This window comes from Rhamphochromis sp. 'chilingali', assembly GCF_963969265.1.
Source record: "Rhamphochromis sp. 'chilingali' genome assembly, chromosome: 8".
Taxonomy (NCBI): Eukaryota; Metazoa; Chordata; class Actinopteri; order Cichliformes; family Cichlidae; genus Rhamphochromis; species Rhamphochromis sp. 'chilingali'.
In genome coordinates, this window is record NC_137935.1 from 36893190 (window position 1) to 36916563 (window position 23374).

At 39.7% G+C, this 23374-nt stretch overlaps 1 protein-coding gene across 1 annotated transcript; it reads left to right on the top strand.

The window, feature by feature from the left end:
* Positions 1-1391: 1391 nt before the first annotated feature.
* On the top strand, positions 1392-21903 carry akap1b (A kinase (PRKA) anchor protein 1b). Its single transcript, XM_080888826.1, has 11 exons — positions 1392-1560; positions 8336-9933; positions 10290-10411; positions 11389-11515; positions 11681-11808; positions 14197-14374; positions 14800-14950; positions 17500-17567; positions 17736-17809; positions 17913-17978; positions 18566-21903. The coding sequence occupies exons 2-11, from the start codon at positions 8361-8363 to the stop codon at positions 18626-18628; spliced, it is 2550 nt and encodes an 849-aa protein (XP_080744952.1). The 5' UTR covers positions 1392-1560; positions 8336-8360; the 3' UTR covers positions 18629-21903.
* Positions 21904-23374: the final 1471 nt, after the last annotated feature.

Genomic DNA, 23374 nt, shown 5'->3' on the forward strand with positions numbered 1-23374 from the left:
TCTACTGATATCTACTGCTAGCTAGTTTATTGTGATGGTGCTGTTTTTTTATTATGTTGCTCTTGTGTTGTTTGCTTTCTCTTCTGTTTTTTTTCTCCATACAGGTGATCCAGGTGCTTTGTTTGTTTTTCTTTTTTTCTTTCTTTCTTCCCCCCCCTTCTCACCGTCTCTTCTCCCCTTTGGTTTTCTTTCTCTCCCTCTCTTTCTTTCATTCTTTCTCCCTGTCCTATCCCCCAGTCATGTCTGTCCCGTTTGTAGCAACTGAAAATAAAATAAATTCATAATTATAATAAAGGTCAATCAAATGGACCAATATGGCAAGACCATGATGATCCACTTGGTAAAATAAATCCGCTTGGCTTCTTTCTTGGCCTTAAGACAACAATTCTGATGGCTAAAGATCCAAACTGGACACACAAAAAAAAGACTTATGTCAAGTATAAATGTGTTTCAACAGGGTATATAACAAAAGCCTTTGTACTTGTTTTTACTGCACTACAAACTTAAAGTACAATATGTTAAAAACAAACAAACAAACAAAGAAAACCAAATGATTATATTCACAATAAAGTACTAATGCCTTAAAAGGAAATACTGCCCAGATAGTGAGGTACCAGAGAGGTTTGGACTCTGTGAGTGCTCAGTGTTTGGCTTACTTTGAAAAGCAGTGTTGTGAGACTGGTCAGGTGTGTCTGAGTAAGGGCAGTTGATTTGAGCACAACGACTCTCTCTCTCTCTCTCAGTTTGAATAACAGAGAGATCTGCATTTTTGATCATTAACTTTAATGCATAATGCCCAGGTAATGTTGTCTTTGATTGGAAGGGGATTTGGGACATTTTAAGGTTGGGTCAATGCCTTGAGCTCCTTGTCTTGATCCTAGAACTGTTTCTGAGCAGCTTTGCTGTGTGTGTGTGTGTGTGTGTGTGTGTGTGTGGGGGGGGGGGGGGGGGGGGGGGGGGCACATTGTCCTGTTGGAGCTGTAAGGTTCTTGGTCTGCAACCATGTAAAGTGACATGAATAAATAAATAAATGCCATGACTCAAGGTTGTCCAGCAGAAAATTGTATTACAACGACATGCCCCAATTTAATTTTACTTATCACACAAGGTGCAAATCCTTCCGGTTGTAATATTGTGCTATTTCTAACGTGACCTTTGCCTTAACGTGATGGCATTCATTTATATAGTAAAATTATATGAACGCGGTGCTTTGTCCCATCTGTACTCGAATGTTCTTTTCCCCCCTATTTTTTATAGTAAAAGTGACCAGGATGATGTGAAATCTACCTATGAGACTGCGTGAGCTTAACAGAAGAAACGTTTACCTTTACTGCATTCTCAGTTGACGCAGGACTCCAAGCGGCTTAAACTTTAGAGTATCGCGAGAATTGATCAGCTGTTATGTCTGCGTGTTTTTTTTCCTCTCTCTTTTTTTAAGACTGGTACTGGTCTGTCAAACACGTGGGGAGGAGAGTGTGACTTTCCACTAGTGTACGTTTCAAAAAGCTCACGTTGTTAGTGTTGCTATCATCGTTGCGGTACCGAGGACCCAAAAACATTGTAAGTAAAATAATTAGTCCGTGAAGGAAGTGGCACACTGAAAGAGACTGTTAGCTTTTAGTTTTCTATTTAATGCGTACATGGTTGCATGATTCAGTTTCATTGACATTTATGTGAGTATATTTCAGGGAAAAAAAACATTCACTGGCATTTCTACTGTTCTCTGTGGGTCGTCAAATGTTTATTGTGTCGCCATGTGATCCCATGTCATTGAAAAACTAGCCTACAAAGCAACTCCTCCTAACTTGCCATTCAGAACAGCACATGTAGCTTCTGTTGTAGAAGTTAAATTTCCGCACTTGCTTCGTTTTGTTGAGCGTGCACGTGCCAACGTAGGAGCATTGCTTCTCGGATAATAATAAATGCATTTTGGCCCACAGTTGGCAGTCATTGTCGCCAGGCCGGCTAGCAGGCTAGCATGAAGGTCTAAGGCCCATGCGGGGCATTGACAGTCTTTGGCTTCAAATGTCCTTTACCCCTGCATCGATTACAGATTCCCCCTCGTTGGTGCAGTTGGGTATAGTTAACGACTATGTATCACACAGCTTTATGTTGTGGCCCAGTACGTCTGTAATTCGGGGATATGAAACTCTGAAGTGGCTTTAATAATGTAGCCACCTACCAACAGTCTAAAAATAATACAGTGGAGGGAACGTGCCATTAGCTTATATTTTTTCATGTTTAGCTAGCGTTAATTTTCATAAACATCAAAGCCACTGTGGTTGCTAGGTAGCTAACTTCATGCTTTGTATCCTGCACTGCGGCCTCCAAACTCCCCTATATGCATTTGTTATATGGGATTTGACATCTTACTGGCTGCAGGTTGTTCAGTTTAGTACGGGGCACAACTTCGCTGTTGGATATTTTGTAGAATCTGAAAAATTCGGCATTAAAAAGGACCTGTCAGCGTATCGTAAGCTAAAGTTGTTATAAATTGCTGCCTGCCTATGAGAGTCTAAGCATATATTTTTGCGCTTCTTTCGAAGGTTGTTTAGGTTTTAGTTGGCTAATGCAAAGAACTGAGAGGGATAACCTTATAAAGACAAAATGAATCGCTTGAGTCACAAATGAAAGTGGTATTTTGGTATCACAACGAATTAATTTTTCCTTACCATATAGTCATGTAACGTTAAACTTCGAGAATTATATATGAAGGTTCACATTGTGGCCTTTGTACTTCCTAGCTAGCTAATTGTGTTAGCCGGTGTTTGACGATGGCGTGAATGACCACACGCCACGCTTTTGTTTTGTTTTTATTATTATTATTATTTTTTGTGGGACAGAAAGCATCACCACTATCATTATTGGGAACTACACAATGTCCCGCAGTTGTAGTATTAAGACATAGCTAGCTGAACGCTTTTAGCATTTATTGAGTCGTTGCTGAAAGACAGCTGGGGTGTTGAGGCGCACCTTCTGTACATCACTGGGGCTTTGGTCACATGTAAACTGGACTCGTATGTGTCTGTAGCAACGATCAACGCCACCTAAGTTTAAAGTTGTTGGTAGCAGCATGGCTCCTGTATGGTCTTGACTTTTGGCCACAGGGCATGCAAGACTTGACAGCCTACTGTATTAATATCCAGATCTGTCTGTAATTCGCTTTGTAACTCACGTTTGTTTACATAAAATAATTTGGTTTTCATTTATGTAAAAACTGTCATGTTCATTGTTAATTTTTCTTAGTGATGACAGTGAGTCCCAAGGTTCATTTAACAGGCATGATGATGATTAAAGGGATATTGGAAAATGTATGACATGAAGAATAAAGTTTAAACGCAAACAGGTGGGAATTAAGTGACACTGAACTTGTTGGCATGAAGGTCTTTTGAGGCTACATAATAATTTTACACCAGTCTGTCTGTGCTGGCATGATGTAAGGGTTATAACATGTAAAATAGTTTTATCATTCCTGTTTGAACAGCCAAGGTCACAGTAAGAGACGATTTTACAGTTTATAGACAGTCTTGACTATAAGGCCAGGAAAGGAACCAATAAAGACTTGTCTGACTTGTAAGGACAGCTCTTCATTTGACAGCTTGTTGCTTCCGTTGTGACCTTTATATGGTGAGTGAGTTGCCCTTGGATTTAACAGCAACACATACAAGCTACACATAAAGCCTGGGAGCTTCATGTGTAGCATCTTTGCTGGTCCTTTCTGGACAGATCTTGAATGTTACTCCTGGGACCTGCTGGAACCGCTCGCCCAGTTTGGGAGTCACTGCTGTAAGTGCTCTGAATGCCACTGGGACCACTGTTGCCTTTATCCTTCGTTTATTCTCTAGCTCCCCTCTGAGCCCTTGGCATTTCTCAAGCTTTACGTATTTCTTTTTCTTGATTTTTGCTTTCATTTGGTATAGCTACATGTACTACTATGGCTTTATTACTCTGCTTGTCCACTAGTAATATATCTGGTTGGTTAGCCATCGCCAGTTTGTCTGTGTGTATCTAGAAATCCCACAGGATTTTAGCTTGGTCATTTTCAACCACCCTGAGGGGCATATTCCATTTTGATCTTGGGACTTCCAGGCCACACTCTGCACACATGTTCCTGTATACTGTGCAACCCACCTTGTTACTGGGTTTCATGCAAGTTCCATGCATGTATCCAGGTAGCAGAGGTGGCTAACGTTTGCTCCATTCCATTGTCTATATCCATAGGCAGTCTTGGTAATGATTTGAGTGATTTGCACTTTTAACCTGAAATTTAATAAAATAAAGGACCCCCTATTCCACCTTGTATAAGTAGGTAGGTGATGCTGAGGATTGCCACTTTATCAGCATTAGCTTTCTGGCCAAGCTGTGAATGCCATTAAGTTCTTTTTAAAAGGACAGAGTTAGTCAAAAACCCTGCATCCAAAACAAAGCTATCAACACTCGGAGCATTATCCCTTTCAGTTACATTGAACAAGGTATGAGAGTTCTGACTGAAATCTTTGCAGAAAGGGACACCTCGAAAACATGAAGTTTCCAAATATGTTACTTTGGACCTTTGACTGCTTCTTCAAGGTCAAATAAGGTCAAATTTTCATTATGTCAACCTTTCATAAAATGCTTCATCTTTAAAACTATGCTTAAAATTCTACTTCTGTGTTTGTATTGGCAAGATTTAAAAAATTATACTGGTAAATAGTGATTCTAAATATCACATAGTTTTGATCCAACACGTTTGACCTCTGATCTCATTTTTATATTTCACATCTGCCTTTTCTCTTTTCTTTTTTTTTTAAAGATTGACCCCAAAAATGCATTGTATTCAGGGGTGGAAATTAACACCCACCACTGGGCAAATGCAGGTAAATTTATGAAGTGGCTTGTAAATTTGAGCAATAGACAAGCCACCACGGCAGGTTTAAATTTAAACAGAAAAAATGATGTTCAATTTGCACTCCTGACCTGTCTGGGGCAGCAATGCGCTTGGGTTGCTGCTAGTTTTTATTACCACTTTGAATCGGCAGCACATTTAAAAACCTTTGCCCATGCAGCAGTATATTAATGACTAACATCATATTGTGGTTGGATTCTCAGTTGTTCATCTGACTAAAGTTTGACCCGTTTACTGCATCCTGCGATTGCATTTGTCCCTAACCATTGGGAATGGTCATGTTAACTTTTATGGAGTGAAAAAAGTTAGCAGTCATCCTCCAGCTTCACTGTGTTTATATTATGTTAACCATAGCTGCGTACCTAGCAACCACGTAGCACATCATTGTATGCTAGGTAGTTGACTTCAGTAACACTACAAACCTCACTACTGTTTAGTTTTTCAACATAAATGACAGAAATAATAGTTTAATTTTTCAGAAATCCCTCAGTCAGAACATGGTATATAATCTTTAGATCATAGGTGTCAAACTCTGGCCCGCGGGGCCAATTTTGGCCTGCAGCCTAATGACATTTGGCCCGCGAAGCCATACCAAATTATTATTAGAGCTGGCCTACTGTTATTATACAGCTAATATGTATATTGTTTAGTATTAAGCTTTGCTTGTTCCATATTCAGTTTTTCAGCAAAACTTGTTTGAGTCCATAAGAAGAGATTCATTCTTAAATCTGGAGGAAGGTTTTTTTTTTTTTATTCTTCTTCAATAAACATCAATGTTAGCCCACGACCTTGTTCCAGTTTTGAATTTTGGCCCACTGTGTATTTGAGTTTGACACCCCTGCTTTAGATAGAAACTAGCGAGCTAACTTACTGCTAACTTCAGACTCCATTAAACTTCATAAATTAAACTTAATTTTTACACCTGCTAGAGGAGCCACACTGATCATTTTATTAAAGATGAAAGAATTGAGACAGTTTGTAACTCTGTGATGCTACAGTGTTTGTTTGACTTTGTGACCAGAAGTGGAGTTTGACGTTATTAGCAGTTTCCGGGTCCAAACTTCAAGACCCAATGGAAAACCAGTTGATCCGAGTCAAGTTGTGGCGAGTTTACAAATCAATATCTATTATTGGGGATGGAATCGAGAACTGGTTCTCAGTAGTCCAGTTCCATAGACTTGTTAGTCTGTTTTCCTGTCGATCCCGTTTATTGGTTCCATTTTTACTTGCACTACAATCAGCTGACTCAAGTTTGCCTGTCAGAGTAGGAAAACGGTGATCTCCATTTCTACCTTTTCATCTTTCTACAGTAGAATCACTGTGATGATTGCTTTAAAGTGTTTTTGTGCCGGTTTTTAACTTTGCTTTGTGCTGTCGGCTTCATTTTCATACTTAAATGTTAGAGAAGGGTCATAAATGTGTGTTCATAACAGGGATTTGTGCTGGTGTAATTAGCCTAGCCTAGGTTTATACTGTTAACTGGTGCAATTTATTTGCAGGAATGTAATGTTGTTGATATGCTGCTTAGCAATGGTGGTCACTGTCAAAGCAAAGAAGATGAGATCCCAGTTAAGGAATCAATGAGTGATATAGATGAGAGAATCAGAATCTACCAGAATAAACTAAATTCTTAGCAATTCTCACCCCTTCCTATTATCCATTACCTACTCCTTCAAAATTTCTGTGTAATCAAAGTCATGTTACCTGGATTTTATTCTGTTATTTTTTTTAAATTATATTATTGCACACAAAATGTCTAAGAAGAAGAAAAAAATGTATTAAACTAAAACAAAATACAATACTATTCCCTAAAAGTAAATAACACCCAGGTGGACGTTTCCACTCTTGGAGTGCTGCTTGAGGGTAAAACTGCTTCTGTGTCTGGACAGTAACTGACAGAAGTTTGAAGATATTTAACAAGCCAATGTGCATAATAATGAATCTGGTACTTTGAAAAACAAGCCTGGGCAGGGTTGGGAGGGGTTTTTTTTTTTTTTTTTTTTTTTTTTTTTTTTTTTTAGTATTCCAAGTAGAAATGGTTTCTTCCAAATTGTTTTATAAAGCATGTGTGGGATGCCCTCTGGGCCTGGTCTTTGCTGTTTTGTAAAGATTTAAATGAAACATCAGTAATGGGACAATAGAATTCCTCATTCACATTTAGCAGTTGCAGTTCGGCACAGCATTTTAAAAAGACAAACAAACAAACACAAAAAGCAAGAATTCCACTTGCACTGGAGGTTCACTTGAGGAATAATGGGCAGGGAAAAGGAACCAGATCAACCTTATTTACAAATTGAGATTGAGTGGCAGGTCCATGATGGAATGCAAGCATAAAGCCAAATCTTGTTAATGTGATCATTTGAGAACAAGATGACATAGATTTTGAAATTCATATTATCTGCTAGGAGGCTGCTCCAGTCTTTTTCTCATCTACAGCACAGACCATTAAAAATGGAACAAAATGCAATATTGTTGCAAACATGACAAGACCTCTGTCCATTTGTCACATGAGGACTGAAGCAATCCTGGCTGCTGTGGAGCCAGAGGCAGGGTATAACTGAGACGGGTAGTTTGTCACAAGAGCGAAATACTGGCAGAAAATGAGTACTCTTGTAAACCTGTGAGTAATGTTTTATAGCTCAACACTTGTCTTCTTTTCTAATGTGACAATTTATCACATCTGAGCTCTGAATAGGAAGTGGAGTCTAATCTGTTTCTCAGTAGTTCAATTCCTTGGAATTGTTAGTCAACGCTAATCGGCTCCACTTGCACTATACTCCACAGATTTCAGTTTATGCCACAGGAGGAAAATAATGATGTCATCTACAAGGAGCAGAAAGCTAAACTCACCTGCAAATGCCACTTACATCCACTGCTTAGTTACATAATGCAATGATTGACTGCGTAGTTTGCAAACATCCAAAGCTGTCGGATGAAACTGTAACAGCTGTGCAGGATAACAGAACAGCTGCAGTTATCCAGAGCTTGTTAAAACTATACTTCCTAAAGCTTATGCTTGGGTTTTTGTTTTTAAGCATGGCATCATTTGCATCTCTCTTTAGACCTCATAGCCATTTATTCATAGCTATAAAGTGTGGCTGTAGTACCAATAAAATTACTATAATACACATGCTATACCTCCCCTGACAAAGACCTTGTACCCTTTTCTTCTCTTGGAACATCCAAGAGGTTATTTAGATGAATAGAAGTTGAACATCAAACAGGAATGTAATTGGTGAATCAAAATACATTTCAAGGTTGACATCAAATTTACCACTTGTGTTCAAGCAACTCTCTTAATGTCAGGAATTCTAGAATTTAATTTCTGACTAGAATTCATTTCTAAATCAGCCTGTAGTCAATAAGCATGGTTTTCACACATCCGTAAGAAGTTGCATTTAGCTTGAAATGTTCCTCATACAAATGTTTGTGTGCTGTTGTGGCTTTCAGGTGTAGCTGCTAGTGTCTTGAGGAAATGCCACTGAGGTTTCGCTCTGTTGTACCCTATACACTGCCCGGAGTACTCGCACTGATTGGATGGTGGTGGTACATCTCACGAAAGAGAGAGCGGCTCATCAACCATGACAGGACTGAGGGAACTCCAACCACTACGGACCTTAAAACATCTTCAGCAGATGGTAGCAATGGTTTGGTGGAGAAAGACACTGTATCCCCCACAAATGACACAGACAGCCCCATTCACAGACCTCCAAATGCCAGTAACCAGAGAACACAACATGAAAACATTTCACAGATCCATTTCCAGCACACTGAAGCATCACCGTCACTGGCACAAAGTTCTGAAAAGTTTTCATGTAATTCTGAGAGAATGAAACAAGGAGTCCATAGGCCTCCACAGTCAGCACTGCCATCACTTGATAAAGATGACAGCTTGCAGGTATCATCAAAAGACCGTAAAGACCCAGAGAGGAGCTTGTCACTTGCCTTGGGAACAGAGCTCAACCTAGTGAAAGATCCAGTATCTGATCTAGAAAGAGCCACATTTTCCTATCAGTCTACCAAAGTCACCAGCTCCTTTCCCACAACATCGCTGCTTTCTGGTGCAGAGAGACCAGACCCGGAGGGGGAAGTTGCAAAGAACCACAGCACTAATAATACACAAGATGAAATGATTGGTTGGGATGAGCATGCATCCAATGTAGAGAGGGTGGACCCATCAGAAGCAGACTCTCTGGATACACCTCCACCAGTGCCGGATTTTCACCAACACATTCTGTCCAGCACACCAACTGACCCAGTCCTGGCCTCTACATCCCTAAGTATTGTCCAGAACACAACAGCAGTAACACCAGAGGACATATTGGTACACGGTAGCCCTGGAGAGGAGCATGAGCTTGAGGATCTTGCTGCTCGACTTATAACTAAGGTCATCTCAGCTGCCACCCAGGAAGTCCTTAGTGTCACAAGTTGCCAGGTTGTGGACAAAAGTCTGCCTAACTGCAGTAGTGGTGGACTATACCCAGAGCTCGAGCCAATCATAGCAACACAGAAACACCATCATCTCTCGACAAGCCCTTCTCAGGTAGGCTGTGATTGTAGAGAGGCAACAGAAAAAGAAGCGCAAGCAGTGCCTAATGGCTGCTCCTCATCTCCAGTATGGAAATCTGTTGATGTCAGTCACATAAATCATCAGAAAAATGCTGTTCACAGCAGCCACTGGTCAACACAGCTGCCCCAAGAAGCACAAACCTCACCTGTGTTGAACATTAAACTAAAAGGTGACGAGGCTGCTCCGCTGGCCGAGGACTCGGCCTGCAGCACCTGCCACTCTGAGGATGGCATTAGCAGCGAGGATCTTCAAAGCAGCTTGTTTGACAACCAAAGTGATGTGATCCAGCTTACAGACCTCTCTGCAGGAGAAGCGGCACAGGGCCAGGTGCAGGCTGAGAGTTTGACAGAGGGCTTAGTTTTGTCTGCAACTGAAGAAGACTCTTTGGATGCAGCGTGTGAGATAAAGGGGCTAAATGCAGTAGGTGTAAGGAATGGAGCTCATGGGACATGTGAAGTAGAGACGGATCAATCTGGAGGTGAGATTCTCTCTCACTGACTTTTATATGTTTGTCATGATAGCTAATTTTTATTTTATTTTTTATTTGAAGAATGATAACAGTGAGTTAAGAAATGTGGTGTACATCAGCAGATGCAGTATTAGTAGTAATTTGTTACACAAACTCATAACTCGGAACATATAGAGGCTCATTTGGCCTTTTTTTTTTTTTGCAGTGTATTCCCGGTTATCGAGCAGTGGGTCAAAAAGTGCCCAAGAATGTGATGCCTGTTAACAAACATGTAAATTAGGACAGTGACAAGATCAAAACTGATGATGCCGGGAATCTGAAAATTCAGATGCTGTCATGCTGAGATTGATTGTTTCCATTGCCAGGTTCTGATGTAAACAGTATGGACTCTGTGGATAGCGGATGCACTATGGGTGCCCTAGAGAGTAAGGGCAACCATGCTGCCTCAAGCACTGGGCTGATCATCTGGGAGATTGAGGTACCAAAGGTGAGTAAAGACAATTCATGTGAAATACAAAACCATATATTTTATCCATGATTTCAACGCTGTACACCTCACACTACTCAATTAAAATGTTAATGTATTGTATGCAGGAATGCTATCATGATTCTACAACTAGGCAAATTTACTTTTCATAATTGTAATGCATTCATAAGAAAGCAACTTAAATATGACCCTGATTAGTGGATTTTGCAAGACATTCTTGTTTGGTTAATTGGGCACATGTGAGGTAGATGACTTTTTATTGCATATAGAATAAAATCCTGTCTGAATGAGTGTAAATGCCTGTCCATATTCTTCTCATCAGCATCAGGAATATTTTGAAATATTTTATTAAAAAATATAAATATAAAGAAATAAAAATACTTTTGTTTTGAAGTAGAAGTATAGCAAGCTTTTGACATAACTGTGTGACACTTGGAGTTGGTGGTTCGCTCCTGTATTGAAGATGTAATGAAAGAATAGCTGTAAAAATCAGGGTCACTGGACGAGCACCAAATTTGGCCAATGCCTATCTACTTTGAGGTACTGTAATTTTATTAAGGTAAACTTTTACATGGCTTCATTGGGTATAGTAAAATTACTGTACAAAAAAATTGCTTATTATGGAATTACCAGTAACTGAAACAAATCTTCCCAACAACTGGCAGCCAACTGGGTTGAATAGAATGTTGGACCACTCAGGACCGTAAGTAAAGGGGAAAAAACTTTTTTTTTTTTTTTATTGGTTACAATCACATTAGAATTCTGAATATCCTCTGACATTAACATTAGCAAACAAACTGGGCTTTGTGACATGCGTTTTCAAAGCTGAGCAGTTGTCTATATTGCGTATTTAAAATATTTTGTCATAACTTGGTAGGCAGCATGCTAGTGGGTTTGATTAAATGTTCATTTAAACGGTTTAAAGGAACTGTCCTGTTTACTCAGCATTGTCTGTTCTACCTGTCCTGTTGTACCAGCATCTTGTAGGGAGGCTTATTGGAAAGCAAGGTCGTTATGTGAGTTTCCTAAAGCAGAACTCTGGAGCAAAGATCTACATTTCTACCTTGCCTTATACACAGGAGTTCCAGATTTGTCACATAGAAGGTGAGTACTGAGGGGTTTGTCCCCACATCTTTCCATCTTCTTTAGAGATTTGTGAACAAATGTGATTTTGACCATAGGAGAAAAGCGCAAGCATTTTAAACTCCTGTTTCTTACTTGTTCGTTTGGACTAGTGGTAATATTTGACCTTGCGTGATCTTTTTCTAGGGACACAGCAGCAGGTCGACAAAGCCCTGTCGTTGATTGGGAAGAAATTTAAAGACCTGGACCTCAACAATCTATATGCTGCACCACCACCTCCACTTACATTACCATCTCTTCCCATGACTTCATGGGTGAGGAAAAATACTTGTGTTAATGATACTTTTTTTTTACCCCTCCACTGTAAGGCGGATGGGATATTGTCACTCCGTCGAGCAAGCATGTGGAAAAGACACCCAAGTTTGTGAATGCGATAACGAGGCGATGTAGGAGCTTCAAACTGATACCATAGGTGTATCTACTAAAAGTCTTGTATAATTTTGAATCTGTGACCCTGACCTCAAGGCCTAAGGTCAAACTCTGAAACTCTTGTGAATGTGAAACCTCGAACAAGGCAACATAGGATTTTGACACTGATACCGTAGGCATGTCTACCAGGAAGCTGAGGGGTAGCACTGGCGGCTGCCAGTATTTTTACTATGATTATTGTAAGTTAAAGAGAGATATTTTATATTCTCCTTTTGCATTATCATTTACAGAAAATGAATACATTTGTACAACATTGAAACTGCTTTCCCATTTTACACACAGCTCAGTCTTTAGACTTGAGAAATTGAGTCATGAAGACGTGTATGAATGCATCAGTTCATAAATGTTAGTTAGCAGGGACATGTTCCATCATTTGTTTTAATAGTTCTGTGGGTTCTTTCATTTTGCCTAAGAAAAAATGTTTACAAATTTAGTCCTGGGTTTTCCATTAACATTACTTCACCTGCTTATAGTGCTGATTTATACCCCGTCTGTCCCTCTGTTATAAATATGTTGGTGTAACTGTACAGTTCTTCAAAAACTGTTTATGGAAGACAACCACAGTGATTGTCTGTTTGAGTAATAATGGACTATGACAGAGCTTCCCAAAGTCTGGGGCCCGCCCCCTAGGGAGGGCGCAGAGCCATTGCAGGGGGTGCGCAGTATGAAAAGGCAAAAAACAAACACAAAAAAACACTCTTGGACACTGCTAGCACGGGGCGCCCACAGAAACGCAAAGCAGGAGATGAAGCATCGCTGAATAGGTTTCCAAACCAACTTCATTCTAAGCCAAAGACTAGAAAATATGGTGAAGCATATCTTCCCTTTGGTTTCACCTGCACAAGTGCTGAGGTAGGTCTCCCTGCAGAATTGGGTTTCCCTTTGTTGGGAGCAGCGCTGGGCTCTTCAAATCACGGACAAACAGGATCCCACATTCTTGATTTTTAGTTCACAAACACTTTTTATAATAACTAACTACTCCTGACATTTTGGAGATGTTAGCTCTTTATACAGTAAAGTTACAGTGGGATAAAAATAATATCAGGCTGATCCTGCCACGATTTGTTCCCCCGGTTCAAATCACAGACAAACAGGATCCCACAGCTGTTTATGTTTTTGAACCCGTTTTGCACAGAGAGATATTTTTTGAAAAATGCATTGACAGCAATGTTGAATATTATTACACAGGAAAAAACAACTACACGTAAAATAATCACACGGTGACGCCTCTGCCTTTGTAAATGGAGGGACAGTAACTACGTGTGTGTGTGTGTGTGTGTGTGTGTGTGTAAGCGTGTAAAACAGCAGATATTCAGATTAACAGTATTTTGTCTCTATCTGCCATTCTGCAATTCATCTCATGTAAACAATAACGTGGCCACAGCGTGACGTGAAAAAAGGCACATACCTTTGACATTGCGTGACGAACTCTGTATTCCTCGTCCACACGTGTGGACGAAACAGCTGTGTTTTCAAAAATACCCGTGTAGGTGTGGATGTAGTGTAAAAGAGTTAGTAGTTTATTTTATTACTACTTGTAATTTATTGCAGATTACTTGTATTTGCTTAATTGTTTACCAAATGTTTGAGGTGTGACATAAACCGCAATGGAGCAAAATATGGGTGTGTGTGGTTGGAGGATGTGTTTGTGCGTGCGCGGGGGGGGGGGACTTTTTTTTTTCTTTCTTGTAAAACAAAGGGGGGCCTAGCAAAAAAAAAAAAGTTTGGGAACCTGTGTGTGTGTGTGTGTGTGTGTGTGTGTGTGTGTGTGTGTGTGTTTTCTTCATTGGTCACTATTAAGGATTCAGGTGAATTGGTATTATTTAGAAAGCATAGTAGATGAAGAAACGGTATGGAAGCAAACCTCGGTGTGAAGCTCTGCATCATGCTGTTCTTTTCATTTAACACAAAGTGACTTGAAGAAATATTTTGTTAATTTTAACTTAAGTATAAACCAGTTGTGAACATTAATAAGAATATTTTGATTCAGATGTATTACAAGGACTAGAAACATCATACTTATTCTTCATCATACATTTTTAGCGTTAAAGTAGTAAAGCTAAAGTGTTTTAAGTCCTTAGAGTGATGAATTATTTGGGTATGCTGATATAAATATATATATAAATGAGACTGCATTAATTTATTTTAAGGTTTGAGAGAGTTGTTTGTAGTTTTATGCATGACCAACATTTGTTTGATATTTGTCTTCTCAGCTTCTCCTTCCAAGTGGAGTCACAGTTGAAGTGATAGTGGTGAACATCGTGTCAGCTGGTCACGTCTTTGTCCAGCAACACACCCACCCCACGTACCATGCCTTGCGAAGCCTTGACCAGCAGATGTTCCTTTGCTACTCACAGCCAGGCACCCCTGCCTTGCCCTCACCTGCTGAAAGTAAGCTTAGTTGTACTGTGGATACTGCTAAATGTGTAAAATTTTAGTAAACATGCGCAACTATAGGTTGTTTTAATGAAACTTTGACATTTAGTTTATGGTTAATTTAAAATAATCTTCACTGCATCGGTGAAGCTGTAGTTCACTTAGCTCAGCTTTCTAGTTAAGCAAGTTTTGTTTAGTTTTTTTTAAATTGCAAATACATTTTTAGTAAACTAACAAGGTCCCTGTGCTTTTGTTTATTCTTTTTCTACATGAAAGTAACCCAGTTTGATACATGGCTGAAATAAGCTAATTGTCACATGCAGTGATTTGTTTTTGTTTTTTTTCAGAACTTCTTAACAACAAGCTAATTTAGTAAAGGTCATTCAGCTACTTTTAGCTTTTATTCTGTTTTTGTTTTTTGTCTCTTTTCTGTTATCCAGTTGGTGTGATCTGTGCAGCTCCTGCAGTTGAAGGAGCCTGGTGGAGAGCTCAGGTCATCACCTTCTACAAAGAATCGAATGAAGTGGAGATCAGATACGTTGACTATGGAGGCTATGACAGAGTTAAGATTGACTCACTACGGCAAATAAGGTTATTATAAGAGATCTCACCATATTAAAACTTGTATTCTAAGATGGCGTCATTTAGAGTGTTTGCTTTATAAAACGTGCCTCACTAACACAAGCACTTTTTTTCCTGTGCTTAAGTGCTTTCTATCTAACATTCATGCTCCTCAAGAGCAACTTGGTAGATATTACGCATGCAGACTGGAACAGCCAGTAGATTACCTCCCATCCCCAAACAAAGCATTTGCTGATCAGACAGTTTAGTTGTTGTGTGATTCTGGTATTTGTAATACCTTTTTATTTGATTCAGAATTAAGAAGTGTTAATGCCAAAGTCAGCGAGAAACTAACTAATCTCCTGCAAGGTAAAGTTGCTGCAGAAAGTTATCCCAACATGCAGACTAGAGAAGCTGGGAATCAAAATGGCAATGTTCTGATTAGTAGATGACCCACTCTCCCACATCAAAACTTTTTGCTGTGGGGCACACTCAGTTCTTGAACTTTCTAATGCCCTAACCTGAAATTATGGAGTTTTTTGAAAGGTAAGGTTAGCCCATTTGGCATTAGTTGTATGTATATATCCACATTTATAATGGCAAATAAATAAAGGTGCACAAAAGATTATGGTTGTTGATGTTGTAGAGTTTATCCACCAGAGGGTATTCTACTTCTGTTGGCAACAGGTTCTAAGGCCTGAGTTAGACTTCTGTAGTAAAACCTACGAGTGAATCTACATGAATGGACAACATTACTCAGTGCTGCATTATTTGCTAATTACCTTGTGGTTGTGTCCCAGTGTTTTATGTGTATTTATGGATTTTGGTCATAGAGAAGCCCAGACTTCCTTCACCCCGACCTCTTCTTCTAGCTTGTATTGTCAGACACAGATGTTCCCAAGCCAGCTAAGGGATCTTATCTCTCCAGTGAGTATTGGGTCTGCCCCAGGAAATCCTTCCAGTAGAACATACCCAGAATACCCCACTTAGGAGGTATCCAGCAGGCATGCTAGTCAGATGCCTGAACCACCTCAACTGGCTCATTTCAGTGTCCTTTCAGCAGCTCTACTTTGCCCCTCTTGAATGAAAGAGTTCCTCACTCGATCTCCAAGGGAGAGCCCGGTCACTCGTTAAAGGAAATGTTCCCCTCTCCTTGCAAGTGTCAGCAAGACCCATAGATACTATCCCCTCCTTGGAGGATTCCAAGTAACTCATCCCTGGCCCGTATGGGGCACTTTTCCAGTCTTTGCCCTTTTCTGCCTGTGAGCCATGGTTTAGGGCTTGGAGGTGATGTGAAGCCAACAGAACCACATTATGTGCAAAACATGAAGATGAAATCCTCCGGCCTTGAGAGCTTTTTGCCATTGAAACCCCGAGGGATGCAGTCAAATCCCATTTCCAGGTTAACAAAACTCATCTAGACTGGGTGGGCAAACGCCTATGCACCCTTGAATGTCGTTGAGAGGATACAGACCTGGTTTCAGTGCAGGGACACTGGACCCTAATTTGTGTTGCATATGGGTTATCTGAATCACTTTGTCTGACCCTCCACTCAGGACTAATTTGCCATGGGGAAACAGTAACAGGGGGCAACTTGCCCCTGGCAGCATAGCTTCTGGGATCACTAGAACACAAACCCCTCCACCATGATAAAGTGGTGGTTCATGGAGCAGCTTATGGAGACATTAATTTATTATTTGTAATATTTGGGGGTGGCTACTAGGCCACCTGGTCAAGGTTGGTGGTCCAGTTTGCATGCCAAATAGTTTTGGGCAAGATACTAATCCCAAGTTGCTCTCTGATGCATCCATCAGAATATGAAAGCGTGTGAATGTTGGATAGAAAGCACTAAAAGCTTAGAAAGAAAAAAAGTGCTTGTGTGACTGGGTGAATGAGGCAAGTTGTGTAAAGTGCTTTTAGTGCTCAGAGTAGAAAAGCGATATAAATGAACTATCAAAAACTGAAAGTAACCAGAAATGCATAATAAGCTTCTGGGGTATGGAGCAGATTGCCTCAATGCTGCTGACCAATGTGTAGTTAAGAAATGCACATCAGGTTGCATGATAGGTTGTGGTGTAGAATTTCAGAGCAGGTTGTGGTTACAATGTAGCTAAAGCATGGATTTCTTACTGAAGCAGAATTGCTCAGTAACACAACTGATATGACCAAAGTTGAGCAAAGCATAACTGAATAATACATGACGTGCGTGTGTGCGACAGAGTGAGAAAAATCTGCCAAACCAAATGTTTGTCGTCCGAATCAGTCAGTCTGTAGTTAGACTGTTTGCTGTGGTTGGATATACAAGGAGTTCCTACAGATTTCTCTAGCTGTTTGAGAAAAGGTCTGCTAGTGGGAAAAAATCTTTTTAGGCAAATTCAAGAAGATTATCAGCAGAATTTGTTTTGTGTGTTGTAGTTGACAAAATAAGTATATTGAGAATAATTTTATAAGTTAAACAGTCAGTGTAGCTAGTGTTAAAGGTCACGTTATCATTTAGCGCAGTCGAAAAAAATATATTTATTAAACTGCAAAGTGTGTGTATATACACTAGTCCAAGTCTGCTCATTGTTATTTTCCAGGTCTGACTTTGTGACACTACCATTTCAAGGTGCTGAAGTATTACTCGACAACATTGCACCACTACCAGGTACAGTTTGGAAAAGTCTTTGGGGAGATAGTGGTGTACCTACCTAATGTCAGTGGCAATTTGTTAAAACAAAGTATAAACTTTGCCTTATGACACCTGCAGATACTCTTTTGCTGGAAGGATACCTGCTGTGTTGTTCTGAAATGTGTTTAAATTGTCTGTGATCAGGAGAGGATCGTTTTTCAGCTGAGGCCACATCAGAGCTGGAGGAAATGACCAGAGGAGTCTCATTGCTTGCGCAGGTGAGACCACCATTCTCAGTGACTTTTTGCAATGTAGAAAAGTTGGGCATTACTAAGTTGCGTGTTTGTTTTGGGGTTCTTTTGTTTTGTTTTTTTGCTGAAGGTCTCCAGCTATGATAACAACACAGGCCTCCCGCTGGTCCACCTGTGGAACATGGTTGGAGATGAGGTATGACACAAGTCTTGGATCCTTGCCACTGTTTTCATGTTACCTCTGTACCTCTAATATCTTAATTAATGATTCTAATCCTATTCCTTTAAGACGCAAGTCACTGATCATTTTGTTTCTTCCCCTCTTTCCCCAGCATAGTCTGGGATAGTCAAATATGCACTGCTATGATGCCACTTTTTTAAAATGAAAACTTGATTTAAAGTTAAATTAAGTGTAAAGTAGTTTTTTTTTTAATTTGTTTTTTTTAATTGGTGACAATGATGCTTATTTAATTGATGCCCAAAACCTCAGGCAGCAAGCACAATTATCCTTTTTTTTTTTTTTCATGTATTTGATTTTTTTTGAGTTGTTCCCAGCTAGAAAGACCCCAGAGAGTAAAGGCTGGGATCTCTTTAAACGACTGGTCTCAAACACACTTTCTTTAAATCATCCGATAATCCATCAGAACACTGACAACGTAGAAGAGAATAGAGAGAGAGAGAGATGATTACTGATATTACACAATATACACACATAAATGCATAAGGCATCCTGAATTGGTTTTAACTGTAGTGATTCACTGACTGTTGGTCTTCTTTTTGCAGGTTATATCTGTGAACCGTACACTGGCAGAGAGGGGCCTGGGTGTTTGGGTGGATGGATTTTGAACTTGCATGGTCTCTCAACTTCATCAAACAGTTCACTTGACCTAAAAAAACTAAAAAACAAAAATTCCCTCCTCTCATGCTATTGCCCCTTCTCCTCCTTCCCCTCCTTTAAAAAGAAATGCATTGTTTGCAGGTATCATGGACATGATGAACAAGAACATAACGCTACTTTAATATGACAGCCTTCCATTTTTGTTCTTGCGTTAAAATAGGAGAAAGGAATTTGTCTTTTAAAAAAACAAAAAAAACTTTTGCACACTGACAGTGGATCGAGTGAAAGGACAGGTACCTGCATCAGTCTAATGTAGTCATCTGTAGGTTAGTGCATTTCACAGCTGCCTGGCTTGTTGCCTGGAGTGAAAGTGGGGGACACAAAGCTTACAGCACTGCAAAGTGTAGAGATGGTCAGACAGTGTTCCCTGTGGGAGCACTGAGCTAATCTACCCGGCCCTGCGGCCTCAGAGCTCGGACTTCTCTCTGGTCTCCTTTAGCAAGGACAGAGGAACTACCTTGTTGCTTTTTGCTTTGTTTTTCTCCATGAAGCTGATTTGCAATACCAAATAATGACCATAAATGACCTACCATACAAAATGTGGCTGAATGATTGCTCTACATGTTGGCAGGATTTTTTTGTTTTGTTTTTTGTTTTTTTTTTGTTTGTTTGTTTGTTTGTGTGTGGGTGGGGGGGTGTCCAGGTCCAGATTTTTCATCTGAGGAAGCAGATCGTTACTTTGGGGCAATGCAAGTTCCTCAACGCGAGATGTTCAGTTTGGCTGACAAAACTGCAGATTGATTTTTGAGGTGCTGTTTAAAACAAACAAATGAAATAAAAAAATCAGTCTATTTAGTCTCCCCCATTCCTGAAGGTTGATTATTTTATACACAAAAGGTGAAATGAACCATATGCAAGCTTGTGATTGAATGTACTGTATTTTCAAAACTACCAAATGGTTAAAAATCAGACTTAACGACTAAATTCAGTTAGTGTCATGAGTTTCCATTTACGGTGGAGACTTTCTGCCTGTTGTGACACAGAGGGACTTCTTCTACACTTGGAAAACTTGGTTGGTTTGACAGAAGGCCATACTTCAGTACTTCTAGTCAGACATGTTGAGGGATATCTTCAGCTTCACTGAGCCATGATAAGCAGGCTCAACAACTGGCTTTGTTAACTAAATATACTCATGCGAACAAGTTGAGTTCTAATTTACAAATTACATGATCGCAGCTGTGAATGAAGTACCTAATGTGACAGACTGAAACTGACCTGATGTGTCGGAAGCTATATTTGGAGGAATATATATAAATATATATTTGACTTAAATCCAGAAGGTGTTATAACACAGAAGAACATGTTTATGTATTTAAAGTTGCCTGTACATGTAAAAACTCCTACACGTCTTTCATTTTGGTTGGCTTTAACCATTTAATATATATTAACTGACAGTCTTTTGGTTTTTGTATAACTGCCAAGATGTATTCTAGATTGTGGGGGTGTGTATGTGTGTACATATATAAAAATGGAAGACTGTACTGGAACAAAGAAAAGGGATGAAGTTTTAATTATTAAATATAAAATGAAACTTTAAGGCAACATTGGGTTTATTTACTGCCACTTATTCTTACACGATAGCCTTGATGTTCTGACCTGCACTAATAAAGTTCAGTATCATGAGTTGAGAGGAGGGGGGGGGAAAAAACTTGACTTGGGCTCCAGAAAGATTTTGATCTGATCCTGAAGTAGCCATGTATTTATTAGCGGTTCACCATGATGGTGTGCTTCTGTTAATACTGGGCTAGTTTTTTATGGGGGGGGACAAAACCTGTTGTCTTTAACAGTAAGAGCTTGGAGTCTTTAAAGGGAACTGATATTAGCCTACTGCATAAGAATTTATTTATTTAAGCTAGCTGACATGATGTAAGCCTGAGCATCTTTCATAAAGAGGCTTCAGAAGAGGAGCAACGCTTATTGTGGCAAGCTGGCTTGAATCACATAAGGATCAAATGTTCATATACTAAAACCAGACTTGCAGAGATGCTGAGCACAGGTCATAGCTCACCACTGAAGAGAACACAGGACAAAAATGTACTGCAGAGCGGATGGAAAGAAACTATAAAATGAACAGATTATTTCAACCCATTTAAAAACTGAAGATGTGGTTTTACTGATCAATGGAGCAAGACAACCATGCAAGAGCACTCTTCTGTCATTTGTCGAGCTGGACAGCCAATCAGTCCAATCACATAAAACTGCTGGTTTTTGGTTCAGTCTGTATTTAAATGGTGACATGATGAATCTACAGATTTTATTTATCAAACAGTAACTTGTAATGGTAAACTCAAATTGTCTGTTAGCAGTTCCTCAACCTCATTTTAACATGAAAATGTTATAGTGAGTTTGCAGGGCATGAATGAATCCTGGAATGGCCCACGTTTAAATGATATGGACTGTGTGCACTTCATTTTTTTAATTTTATTTTTTTCTTTAACATGAATGAAATCACTGTTATTCTAGCAATAAGGCAGCTTTATTCTGACTGAAGAACAGATTAGGGAAGGGGTTACCTGTTGTTTAATTTTGCTAAGAACGTTGACTTGATACTTTTTGTCAAATTCTTGATTATAGTCAAACTCAATGCATCTCTCATATGGTTAATTCAGTGGTTTAGTGACTCAACCCGTTCAGATACCTTGTGGAAGAAAATGGGTTGGTTGTGTTCAAACCATAACATTGAGTTATATGAAATTAGGCATGCATACAGTGTGCTTAGCATCAGCCCTATTGGCTTTTGCATTTTTCCATCCATCCATGTTTTACATGATCTCTGCTCCCATGTGTGTATGTTGGGGTTTTTTGTTTTGGGGGTTTTTCTTCAAGTCATGCTGGTGTTTGTCCTCCTAACAACAATCCTTCACTACAGCCTCAGATTATGATGCTTTTGTTCATTTTCCTGTAGATAAGATGACTGTAATTTTCTATAACACTGAAGACAGAAAGATAAGGGAACATTATTTTTTCGTTTCTAAGATTTCTTCCATTTCATCCTGCCCCTGCCAGCTTTCAAATGTTTTCAAGCTGTGGGACTGACTATTAGGGTTTGTATCGCTAGTCAAGTCATCATTTGATTATTTAACTGGATGTTAAACTGTTATGCCGAAAATCAATTGACATGTACAGATCAGTTTTTGTTAGGATTATATTAAGTTTGATTTGATTGTACAGATCTGTTAGGAAAAAAAATAAAAGTTCTTGAAAGTGGTTTCAAATCGTCTGGAAGCGCCTCGTTTTCTGTTTTCTTGTAGTATAAATTGTTTATACTGCTTTGGTATCATCTCAGAGTGTAGTGGTTAACACACACTGAGCATGAATCACAAAGATAACCACCGTTGTGATATTCTTCATCTGAGGTCTAAGATTATGTCAAGCCAGCTAAGAAAATTTGGCTTTGTTGAACTTTGTTGTATACTTGAATGGAACTGATACCATTGACTGATTCCCACGCTCACCTAAATAATTCTGGGACAATATAATTTAGTTTATACAGTCCCAATCAAAAGTTTAAGACTTGAAAAGACATCTGAAAAATGGCAAAAAAATATCGTACTTTGCATGGTTGGAGCTTAAGGATCCACGTAGAGCTTCAGCATGTAACAAGAATAAATGGGAGTGAGAAAACATTTCTTGAGCATGAAATTTATTGAAAACGTTTAAATTGAAACAGGCTGTTTTACAGCTGATCAAAAGTTTAGGACCATGTGCCTTTAAAAGGCCAAATCAGTGCAAAAATGTGAATTCATTGTCCTTTTCTGTCATGTAGTCACACTGTCAGGATGTTGTGATGGCAAAGGCAAAAAAGCTTTCCCTTTTTGAACGTGGTCGGGTTGCTGAACTGCAATAGCAGGGTCTCTCGCAACGCACCATCGTTGCTGAGGTGGGACACAGTAAGACAGTCATTTGGATCTCCAAAAGTTGATTCTGTTCATCTGGACGTAGTGTTTTCAGTGGGAGAAATGTTTTGTCACTCATCCAAGTGACTTCTTCAGTCATTGAAGACTGAAGAAGCTACATCCAGATGAACAGAATCCACTTTTGGAGATTTACTTACCTGGATGATTGAGCATGCATCAAGAAAGTAATTTGGAATTTCTTAAATGATCCTGAGGGTTATGGAATAAAAAGGTCAAGCGGAAGACACCAAAATTTCACCAGCACTGAGATGGAGGATCCAGTTTGCTGTGTCAAGACACTGGCTGATCCTCAACCCAAATTAGGGCCTTGACTGGTGCCGACTGCAGCCCCATAGCCATCAGACAGCATCTGAGACCGAAAGGCTTCAAAAACATGAAACGTCTTCAAAGGCTTTGACTCCTTGAACGCCACAGAACTGACCGTTTGGACTTTGCACCAAACATGAGACATGAAAGGTGGAAGAAAGTTTTATTCTCTGTTGAGGAAAATGTAACCTTGATGGTCCTGATGGTTTCCAAGGTTACTGGCATTACAAGCAAATCCCACCAAAGATGTTTTCTACACAACACAGTGGTGGGGGCGCCATAATGGTCTGGGTTGCTTTTTCTTCAGTGGAACAGTGGAGCTTCAGGAAGTGCAGGGGCATCAAACGGCCGCTAGCTATGAAGAGAACATCCCTCATGACTGAGGGCCCTCATCTGTGTGGTAACGACTGGGTTTTTCAACAGGACAACGCTATAGTACACAATGCCCGCAGGACAAGGGACTTCTTCCAG